The sequence below is a fragment of the Polyodon spathula genome, chromosome 6 (assembly GCF_017654505.1).
Source record: "Polyodon spathula isolate WHYD16114869_AA chromosome 6, ASM1765450v1, whole genome shotgun sequence".
Lineage (NCBI taxonomy): Eukaryota > Metazoa > Chordata > Actinopteri > Acipenseriformes > Polyodontidae > Polyodon > Polyodon spathula.
Window position 1 is genome coordinate 47,503,107 of NC_054539.1, and position 12,040 is coordinate 47,515,146.

General features: G+C 37.4%; 1 protein-coding gene across 1 annotated transcript in view; it reads left to right on the plus strand.

Annotated features, from left to right (window-relative positions):
* LOC121317253 (E3 ubiquitin-protein ligase pellino homolog 1-like) overlaps window positions 1–9,793 on the plus strand; it is a 52,801-nt gene extending 43,008 nt beyond the window's left edge. The window contains exons 5-7 of the mRNA XM_041252974.1: window positions 935–1,132; window positions 1,242–1,430; window positions 6,771–9,793. Coding sequence (XP_041108908.1) covers window positions 935–1,132; window positions 1,242–1,430; window positions 6,771–7,337 — 954 coding nt within the window. The 3' untranslated portion in view covers window positions 7,338–9,793. The remainder of the gene's footprint in view (window positions 1–934; window positions 1,133–1,241; window positions 1,431–6,770) is intronic.
* Window positions 9,794–12,040: the final 2,247 nt, after the last annotated feature.

Below are 12,040 nucleotides of genomic sequence, written 5' to 3' on the forward strand. Positions count from 1 at the left end.
TACATATTTAATTTGACTGCTGTTTACAAGCTGCTGGGGTTTCTTCCATGTACTGTATTCACGTCCATGCAGTGTCTTTTTTCCTGATTCCACACACCTGCTTTGAAATCCTCAGCATCAGTACCCTTTGTTACATTTTGTTAAATTTTGTAGAAAAGCTTTAGAGTTTAGAGAAGGATGACATTTCAGGTTCCACACATTTTGCTTCAAATCGGAAACAGATGTATGAGAGCCCGTTTCCACAGCATATTTATCTCCATATACGCCTTTTAAAAAAAAACAAAACAAAACAAAAAACAATTATACTACGTGCTTTGTCTGTAGTTGTACATTGCATGGATTATTTTGCCAATTGTTAGCTTTACAGTTCAGTGCATCAGGGGTTGTTGACACATTTCAAATGACCCCGTTCTTGCATAGCCAAAGGGTAATTACTAATGGCATATTTAATTGTCTGAAGTTGTGTGAAAATATTACTATAATATACAATATATATATATTATATATATATATATATATATATATATATATATATATATATATATATATATATATATATATATATATAATATTATATTTTGTTTTGTAAAACAAAATCTTTCCAAAAGTGTTTCTCTCTATTCTTCGTCCTACATTATTTATAAGGATTCATCTACTGTAGCAGAAGGTATACCAGCAGGACTGGGAGGTATATACCGTATTTAATATGATATGTTACTTTTAATGTAAACATTTTATAGTTGTCCAATGAAGACGTAATTTATTGATTCATTATAATTTGTACATTTGTTATGTTGTGTTTAAATGCTTTATGCATACTGTACTTGTATTACACTTCCTGGTTTAAAAAAATAAAATAACATTGATTAACATGTCTGCCCTTCCTGCTTTATCAGAATAATAACATTTGTTTTGCTTTTGTTTTTCCCCTAAGATTGGCCGCTCGACGGAGGGCCCTATTGATTTTGTAGTGACGGACACAGTCCCAGGTAGCCAGAGCAACTCGGACACGCAGTCTGTTCAGAGCACCATCTCTAGATTTGCCTGCCGAATCATCTGTGAAAGAGTTCCTCCCTACACCGCCCGGATCTACGCAGCTGGATTTGACTCATCCAAGAATATCTTCCTTGGAGTATGTCTTTAACAGAAGGGTGTTTTTCTTGGGGCGGTTAATATTTTAAAGCGAAAAAATCCCCAAAGCTCTATAAATGGAGGCTTTTATCATGTTTTTTTTTTTCTAGGAAAAGGCTGCCAAGTGGAAGACGTCAGACTCTCAGATGGATGGGCTGACTACAAATGGAGTCCTTGTTATGCATCCTCGAAATGGCTTCTCAGAGGACTCCAAACCGGGAGTGTGGAGGGAGATTTCTGTGTGTGGGAATGTATTTACTCTGCGAGAGACCAGATCAGCACAGCAGAGGGGGAAAATGGTAGGAACCCTTAAAAACAAAGTGTTTTGGTTCCTAACAAAAAGGTGGTAGGATGGAGCAGGTGTTAATAAATGTTTTCTTCAACCAGCCAGACATGCCAACTTTTTTTTTTTTTATCTTCAAAAAAAGGCATTTAAAATGTAGGCTTCATAGCTTCTCCCATGTAATTTGAATTTTGAAGGTTCCTACTATTATAATAGAAGAACAGCTCCATCTCACACCACTGTCAAGCGAGTTTTCTGAATGCCCCTTTTGTTAAAGCTTACTCTTGTGTTTAACATAATAACAGTATAATGGTTGCGTAACAGCAGCGTCCAGATTATATTGGATCCATCATTTTAATGATCTAAACAGCAGTGAACTGAAAACCACTATGATTTTAAATGAATTAAAATATGGCATTCTATAAATCTAAAAAGAAAAACCTGCTATATAAAACTATATATTTTTGTATGATATATAAAAAATTAGGGGTGTGGAGAGAAGCACAAGGCAGACACAAAGTTCGAATATGAAGTGACAGCACAGGTGCCCAGATTTATTGTTCACAGCTCTATTGGCAGGTGCTTCTTTGACTGGTCGGTTGCACTCTACCAGCAATAGTATTGTGCCCCATTCTTCATAAACCACACAGGTAGGTGTGTAAGCCAAAAGAATAAGCAAAAGGCGAAAGAAAAACAAAACTGAATAAGGTGTGCAGTTTTTTTTCTTTTTTAAACTGTGGCTCATTGCTCCCTCTAGTGGTGGAAGCCCCGAGGAAACAGGCACTGCTCAGTATCCTTTCCTATACACTGTGGGACATCTCAGTCCCACTAAACTAACTATTCTAAATTAGTCAAATTAAATAAACTGTGCATGGCTTGCTTGCACCACTGGGTTTGTCTCACGCTGGAGTCGTCGCTTTGTCTTCCCAACCTTGCTGCTCCAGAATTTCCAGGTTTCATTTCCAAATGTCAGGATTCTGCTGTGAAGTCACGCTCCACTATACTTCCTCTATGAGCCAGAGAGGATACAGAAACGTGCCTTTTTATTTAGCCATTCACTCTGTATAGTCCCACCCCACAGACAATGACAGAGCACCAGCCAATTCATTCACAGCTGACTCCTGTCAAAAGACATTGCCTGACAGCGTGGGAATACACTGGGTTTCCCAACCCCCCTACAAGCTCACGCATGTGCTTGACAGCCAGTCCAGTTGCCTCCTCTCTCAAGTGGGTTTTAATCTTTGCATTTGCTATAATATGCAAGTGTAATGAAAAACAACAAAAAGTAACACTTGTTGTTAATGTTATTTTGTGCAAGCATTTATTAATGACACCTAACGTTTTACAGGCAACTTTAATTTAACAATTTGACAATAAATTAAAATGTTTACTTACATGTAATCCTGAAGTTAGCCAAAGCAAGTCTTTTAATATAATACATATATGAATTATGGTAAATTAGCAGCGGTACTACAACCAATACTGTGTTGGATATGTTGGGCCATTCTTCGTATAAACTTTAAACTAACAGGTAATATATTGGATTGAGTGCCATTTTATTTTAGTTTCATTTAGCTAGCGGAATATGTCATAATTAAGGCTTGGTACAGATTTAAACTAGTAGAATAAATTGTTTAAAAGAAAAATCAACTTCCTTGCAACTCAGATGATAAGGTAAACTCGTAGTACTGCCGTGAAAGGAAAGCCCCGAAGAGCAAATCTTTCAAGTTTTGTAGTTTTTTTTTTTTTTTTTTTTTTCCTTCTGAGCCAGTGGTTCCCAAACCTCTCTTGATACGCCCCCCTTAAGACAAACAGTAAAATAAAATTATGTATATTTAAGATGGATGCACCTTATTACAATCGCTATTTGTAATTCTATTTACATCAATACAACAAACTAGCCACTTAAATGTTGTGCTCTGGTTTTTTTGTTCTTTATTCCACTTTTAAATTAGTAAGTAAGGACATGGAGGATTTAAAAGCCCAGTTAATTGTTTCACAGTAAACCCTGTAAAGTAAAACAGATTTTACTATTGTTACAGTATTGTTGTTACGGTATACCTGTGACTAGTCTCTAAATAATTTTAATGCTATTATGAATAGTAATTTTTGTCCTGCTTTTTTTAAATTATTATTATGAATAGTAATGTTTGTCCTGCTTTTTTTATTATAACTTTGTTAAAGATTTTGTTAAATTTGTTTGCTTGTTTTCTACATGCAGCAAATCCCGTAATTCAAACTAAAAGCTAAGCCCCCCCACTTATAAACTGAAGCTGTATCTAAATCTAGATTTTTATTACATTGAGGCATGATTAATTGATTAATCTTTAATCCATTAAAAACCCTTTTATTTTCTATCTATATATCTGTCTGTCTATCTTCCCACACACACACACAGTATATGTAGTCAAGCTGTAGTAGCTAAAGACCTTTCAACCTGGTGTCTACCATGCCAGAGACTAAATCATCGAGTTCCTTCAGCAGTGGGTCTTATTACTGAAGTAGCTCGATGCGCTTACAGTTGTTTTCTCTGTGATGAGCAGTATCCTTCCTTACAAGATTGAGAAGTTTGTTCCAATTCTGAAGTAAAAAAATAAATACAAACTGTTGCCACATTTAATAGTTGAGTTATCTCATAGCAGCACAAAACAAGCTGGCAGTGGTGACTCTTTTCCTTCGTGTTTTCTGAGCACTTGGTGTTTTTTTTTTTTTAAAGTGGACAATTGCAGCTCAGTGGAGAGACATTACTGAGGTGTATAGTGTAAGGGAAGAGCCAGAAGGTAGAACAAATCACAAGCTTTTAATTTCATAAATAATATGGAGGTCTGCTGTATATAAACAGGATCAAGACAGCGCCACACATTGCTAGTTTGAGTGCTTGGCTTATATACTTGATTTTTGATTGAAGATTATATATATATTTTTCACACACACACACACACACATTTGTTTACTCTTTTCTTTAAGAAAACCTGAATCATACCCTACCGTAGCATTTAGTTTTTTACTTTGGACTTACCCCCCCTCGCCCCTGCCACTATACCAAGAATTGTCACACACCAGAAATCTACAGATGCCATCCCTTGCGTAGAACACCCCATCTATTGCTAATGTTCAAACATCAACACAAAACAAAAAAAAAAAAAAACATGCCTGCTACCTTTTGTAAAATTAATCATCCCATTAACTTAACTCTTTCTGTAAACTATGATGAACTTGACGGTAGTTTTTCCGAAAAAACACCCATTGTTTAATAAACAGTCTTAAATTAGCTAATACATCACCACAGACGACACACTGAGGATGATTTTCATCTTCAGTGCCAAGAAAGGTCAATTCACCTGCAGTGTCAGAGGACAATGCAGCTCTGGGCAGCTTACAGGCAAGCCCGCAGGCTCCTGGCCAGATCACAGGGGTCGCTGGTGCGCGGTGAGTCGAGGACACCATGGCTGACCTAACCGAACCTTGAAAGAACCTGTTTTGATTTGAACTGCACCTTTACCGGTCTTACTCTGTTTTTGTAAATACAGCCCTGTTTATGTGTGTAGTTTATTTTAGTAATGCATCAGAGGTAATTTAATACAGAAGCTGCCAGAGCAGCAAGCTATAAGAGATGATCCGGCAACCATAGCAATCCATATGTTTTATTGACTGGATGCAACCATCAATATAGCCAAATGTACTTCCCGTCAAAAGTGACATGTTATGTTGTAGCTCTTGTTTTTCAACAACTCACTGTCTGGTCGTTTATTCTTTTGAGAATTACATGCACTAGGCTACATATAATGTATAGTATTTTCTAGTTTTTTACAACAAAATCAAATGTATTTACTGGTTTTTAGTTTCTTTCGTTCCACCGATGCAGTACATGCAGGTCCATTTTATGTGCTGTTGGAAGGTTAACTAGCTTTATTGAACTGTGTGGTGGTGTACCCGGAGCGCCTGTGCTGCTGTATGTGTAATAGGCCACAGTTAATGGGTTTGTCGCCACTGCAGCATCTCTGTGTGCTGCCATGATTTCATTACATGAGAGTAGATGTTAAACTTCATGCTGATTTGAACTCGGCTCTCACCAAGATAAGCACCAACTAAGACGTAGCTTTACAGTAACAAATGTGATCCATCTGCATCTCCATCCATTTGTTTCTTTCCATCTGATGTAGATTTCATTGGGTTTAGAAACTTTCTATTCCTCTGGGAGGGCAGGAAAATTTGTTCATTTAAATTATTAAAAGTTAATCACAATAATTTTCTGGAACTACTGTACCTTGTTGAAGTCTGTTACTAACATGATTAGATGCAAGGAAGATGGCCCCCTGCTAAACTGTTCCATAAGTGTTCCAGCTCCAATTAGATAATCAGTTAACGGCCTCCTAATAACTCCTGCAATAACTCTAATAAGACTTGGCAAGAACCTGACTGCCAGATTGTAACTCTTCTTAACAATGTAGTTCTGATAACCTGGACTAGACACATCAGTTGGGCTGTTAACCCCTTAAGGTGCACAAGGAATTGAGTGGTTGTTCAAATGGTTTCTTCTTTAAATATATTTGAGAGTGACTCAAGTATCATGAGGAAACTGACAATTTCGATTAGCTGATGCAACCTGCTAGTAAAATGTAAACCCTGTTTCGTGCACCTCGTTGCAAAAAATAAGAAAGCATAATGTTATTTATAGGACCCATATGTCTCTTGTACCTTTTAAAGGGTTAAAAGGAAATGAAAAGCTTGGTGCATGCCACCTACAGGACATATCTGGGTATTTCAAGAAATATAATTTGGAGATGAATCAGGGCTCAGATACCACAGGACAGTCTGAAAACCCAATGTCATTTCCATTATGTTTAAATTATTACATTTAAAAGATTAAGCACGGGCTAAATTAGATTCCAAGAAAATCCACATTTTTTAAATGATCTCAACTGACTGATCTAAATACTGCCTCTCTAACTCTACAGTATGTTAGTCCTCCAGATGCTTTTCACCAGAGGTGATTTATTAACCCCTTTTATTAACATCACTAAGCACTACAGAAATCCACTGGAAAGTCATGTCAGCGTTTCGAGGCGCTTTACCAGTGGTATTTGCAGTTGACACAGTTTACATCATTAAAAAAGACAAGGTGTACGACGTGTGACAAAAAACCAAAACAATAACGCATCTGTTTTCAAAGTATAAACCTTTTATCCAACCTTTCCAAACTCACTATAATTGGATTGCAAAGTATTTTTAGAAACATTTTTTGGATACTTTCCAACAATACAGATTCAGATTTGAGACAGAAACATCAAGTTTAGTTATTAAGGAATCTCAAGTATCTTCTGTTCTTGTGGTTTTTTTGTTTTTCTTTTTTAAGGTGGAAAATGAAACCAATGAGCTGGTGGACGGCTCCCTGGTCGACCTGTGTGGAGCGGCCCTGTTGTGGCGCACGGCGGACGGGCTGGCACACACTCCCACAGTGAAGCACCTGGAGGCCCTGCGACAGGAGATCAATGCGGCACGGCCCCAGTGCCCTGTGGGCTTCAACACGCTGGCTTTTCCCAGCATGAAGAGGAAGGACGTGGTGGATGAGAAGCAGCCCTGGGTCTACCTCAACTGCGGCCACGTACACGGCTACCATAACTGGGGCAACAAGGAGGAGCGTGACGGCAAGGAGCGCGAGTGCCCCATGTGCCGCTCCCGAGGGCCCTACGTGCCTCTGTGGCTGGGCTGCGAGGCCGGCTTCTACGTGGACGCTGGGCCCCCAACACATGCTTTCAGCCTGTGCGGCCATGTGTGCTCTGAAAAGACTGTCACCTATTGGTCCCAAATCCCACTGCCTCACGGAACTCACACTTTTCACGCTGCCTGCCCTTTCTGTGCACAGCAGCTGACCGGAGAGCAAGGCTACATTAGACTTATATTCCAAGGACCTGTGGATTAGAGTTTTTTTTTTTTTTTACTGTTATTCTTCTAATTATTATTCTATAAAAGCTGATTATGCAAAATAAGCTTGTTTTTGTTCTTTCATTTTTGTGACCTTTTTTTAAAGTGACCTTTTTCATTGATCTGTAACGAGTGAAGTTTCTGGTTTAAGAAAAAAATATTTTGATCTGTGGATTTTCACCAAAAACAAACACTTGCATACATTTGATGAAACGTCACTTTTCTTATTGTGTGGGGAATGAAAATGAACTGTATTTTATAATATGTGGAAGAATTGTGGAAAACAAAAAGGCACTACCACTGCCTTGAAGTTTTTGTGATTTTTTTTTTTTCCCCCCCCAGTTATAATTTTTATTATATAAAGGGATCCTGGACACAAACTATTTATGCCTAATAAATACTGATACCACTCCAAGATGCAAACTATATTAGTTTCATAGGAAACAATTTACATGATTATTTCTTAACAAATCATTATATTGTATAACATGCATAACCTTGAATATTAACTTTTTTTAATGTGATATATAAAATAGATACTTTTTGAGGTAAGGTAATCTGTGTCTGTTTTGTTACCACCTTGTGGGTTCAGTTTTACTTTTAAGTATAGTCTAGGCACAGAGAAAATATAGATATTACAATATGCAACAGTGTTTTCAAAAGAGCTACATTTTTGTTTCATGCAGCGTCTATCCTATTTTCCCAGTGGCATTACCATGGTTTTATTTAATAAAATGCATTCGGAGCAAAGCATTCCCTGACTTACTTGTAACACCTCCGATTTCACAGTTGTGGGATTTCAGACCATATCTGCATGATATTAAATGCATTGCCGTTCAATGCACTTGCCAATGTGCTGATACTCTTCCAATGTGACCCTTGGCCTCTGACAGGACCAGGATAAACTCAACCGCTTTTCCCCTCTCTTAGAAATCTATAATGCAGTTTTGTGTCAGACATTAAAAACTGTCTTTGGAGGCTGGTTTGTAGAGCTATTGTGCTCGGTCTCAGGTTGATGATAGTTTGTTATAGGAATGTGTTAAAAGTGCTCAATAATGGGCTTTAACAAAAGGGTGCACCAGCACATTTTTTGTATAGCCGTGACCATTCAGTTGGTATGTGGGCTAATGTCACGTACGTAGATTTCTTTGTCGGTAATTTTATGTGACAGAAAGTTCTTATGCATAGCATTATTACGTCATCTCAGGGAGAAGGCACAACTTTGGATATTGATTAAAATATAGTATGTCCGACGGCAAAACCTTATCAAAAAATGTACATGACACGTTGTTTTTTTTTTTGTTTTTTTATCCAGTAGTAAATGTATTTAAGCTATTGACTTTTCAAATGAACATGGATTCACTTGTTCGAAGGAGAGCTTTTTAATAATGTGTTCACTGCATGGTCTGTGCGTTCATGGCATTGTTTCAAATTCTGTTCCACCATGTTCTGAATTTCCCAGACACTTAAAACAGTTTTGTACTAACTTTAAACAATAAATTTTAAAAATTAAAAAAAAAAAAAATTTACAAGAAAACCTGTTTACTTTTCAGTGTTTACTGTATTTTTCACACATGAACTGTGTATAAATACTGAGTGTTTGTGTTTGATTGTGTGTGTCTGTGTATAACCTTTTTTGTTTTAAATGGGAGAAATTAGAGGTACATTTACTTTTTCCATTTCTTAAAACATACTGGGTTTGGACATTAAAATTGGAAATATCTGACCCACAACTGACTGATTTAATTTGTTTGTGTCACAATGTACATAGGATCGCTAAATTAAACTGCTGCTTCTTGTGCAATTTATTGTATACAACGCAGTAGCTTACTGTTTCTCCTTAATTTCTAAAATGTATGATGTCTAATTTTCTTGAAAATAACATGAGGGTTTATGGTTTTCTGTCCTCTACAAAAGCTGCATCTCCCTGTTTCAAGCCAGCTCGTCATGACATCTGACCAACTGGTTTGTAAATAGCACTCGTTTTGGCAGGTGCTTCCGTATTCAAGACTTTTGGTGGAACAGACTTGTGATTCTATGGACCATTTTGAAGAACCAACTTCTTGCCCCAACTTCCCTGAAGAAATTTATGAATAATGGCCCATGTATCTCTCCAGATCAGTTAAGACCTTGCAGACTTTGAACCAGTGCCTTCCTGGCTGCCTGTGGTAGCCAAACACTATATTGATGTTGTTCTGGCAAATGTTTCAAATTGTATGTTCCACACCGATCTCTTGTGTCCCATGCCAATCTGTTGGCATATCAGTACCTCAGCAGCTATAATGAAAGTTAAACAAATGTAACCCAAGATGCAACCCATGACTGTAAATCTGTAGTTTACTGTACCAGTATTTATTTTGGCTGCTAAAACAAACAAGTTAAGACTGCCTATTTGTGGATTAAATTGACTTAACCTTAATTGATGCATTGTTTTATTAAAGAAAGGCAGTTGAATTTGTCTTGTTTTTTTTTTCCTTTTTAAAATCTTAAATTTACAGTGCTTATAGAAAGTCTACACTTCCTTGAACTTTTTTCACATTTTGTTTTGTCAGTGCCTCAGAGTTTCATGCATTTAAATGATGATTTTTTTCCCCACTTATCTACACACCACACTCCACACTGTTAAGGGGGGAAAAAAGGTTTTATTGAGAAAAAAATTTTATGTATTAAAAATACAAAACTGAAAGATCTCCACCCCCCTGATTTAATACTTGGTGAAAGCACCTTTGGCAGTAATTACAGCTGTGAATCAGTTGGTATAGGTCTCTATCAAATTTGCACACCTAGATTTGGCAATATTTGACCATTCTTCTTTACAAAAATGTTCAAGCTCTGTCAAGTTCCTTGGGGAGCGTTGATGGACAGCAATCTTCAAGTCATGCCACAAATTTTCGATTGGATTTAGGTGGGGGCCCTGACTGGGTCAATCAAGGACATTTACCTTTCTGTTCCTTAGCCACTCCAGTGTAGCTTTGGCTGTATGCTTTAGGTTGGTCATGCTGAAAGGTGAACTTCTGTCCCATTTTCAGCTTTCTTGCAGAGGGCAGCAGGTTTTCCTCAAGGACTTCTCTGTACTTTGCTCCATTCATTTTCCCTTCTATCCTGACAAGTGCCCCAGTAGTCCCAGTCCCTGTTGATGAGAAACATCCCCATAACATGATGCTGCCACCATCATGTGCTTCACATTAGGAATGGTGTTCTTTGGGTGATTTGCTTTGTGTTTGCGCCAAACATAACGCTTTGCATTTAAGTTCAATTTAAGTTTCATCAGAAAACAAAACTTTTTGCCACATGGCTACAGAATCTCCTGAGTGTTTTTTTGCATACTTCAAATGGGATTCAAAGTGGGCTTTCTTGAGTAATGGCTTCCTTCCTGCCACCCTACCATACTGGCTAGATTTGTGGATTGCTTGGGATATTGTTGTCACATGCACACATTGACCAGTCTTTGTCATATAAACCTGTAGCTCTTGCAAAGTTGCCATTGGCCTCTTGGTAGCCTCTCTGATCAGTCTCCTCCTTGCTCGGTCATCCAGTTTGGAGGGACGGCCTGATCTAGGCAGGGTCTTGGTAGTGCCATACACCTTCCACTTCTTAATAATCGTCTTGACTGTGCTCCAAGGGATATGTAAGGCCTTTGATATATTTTTTTTTTTATACCCATCCCCTGATCTGTGCCTTTCAACAACTTTGTCCTGGAGTTCTTTTGAAAGCGCTTTGGTGCTCATGGTTTGAAACGCACTACCCAGCAGAGGAACCTACAGGAACTGTTGAATTTAACATAGGTGGAGGCCAATTAACTTGGTGTGTGATTTTGAAGGAAATTGGTTACACCTGAGCTAATTTAAAATGCAACCAAGCTATTTCAGTTTTTATTTTTTATTAATTTTCTATAAATTTCTAGAATATTTTTTTTCATATATATATATATATGCCAGGTAACAATAGAAATGTGGTGTGTCAACCTTAAATTCTTTATAAAAGTTGTTTGTTTTCTTTTGGTAGACTTTTTATTTGATGATTGCATAACCATCCAATAACAAAAAACAAAAACATCTACATTCCAGTGTACATTCCAATGCATGCTTCAAAAGTTAAATACCTGCTTCTGCCACTGAAATTGAATTTATACACATTTGACTCAATCAAGTCGATGCATTATTGACTTCAAACTAATAACATTTGTTGGAGACATCAATTCATGCATATAAATGCCCACTAAAATGAAATATGACCATTTTTTTGTACAACCACAGTTACAGCTCTTTTACCTATTTTGAAGTGCGAAGTCACATTTTAAATTGCATACTCTAAATTCTTCATTCTTGCATCTCCCACCTAATTCTGTGCATGTGTTGAAATTAAAGTCCTGTTAAATCAATACCAATATTATCATAAATGTGGTCTATGGGGATGAATCCTTTGGTGGTCAAATGGGGAGTATTGCTGGCATGTCTGTCATGGACATCTAAGATTATCAGTGGACTTAACTCTCATATCAGCACAGCTAGACCTTAACGCTCACCCAGAACTCACTGTATATTTCATGTTGGATATATCTTTAGGGGCTACTGCATTGGGAAGCAATGTGAAATGTGACTCACTAGTTAACACACATTTTCAGTGTTTAAGATTTTTTTTACATACATATGTGACAGGGTGGCTAGGTGGGTGATGTCAGAACGGCAGGGTGAGTCGCAA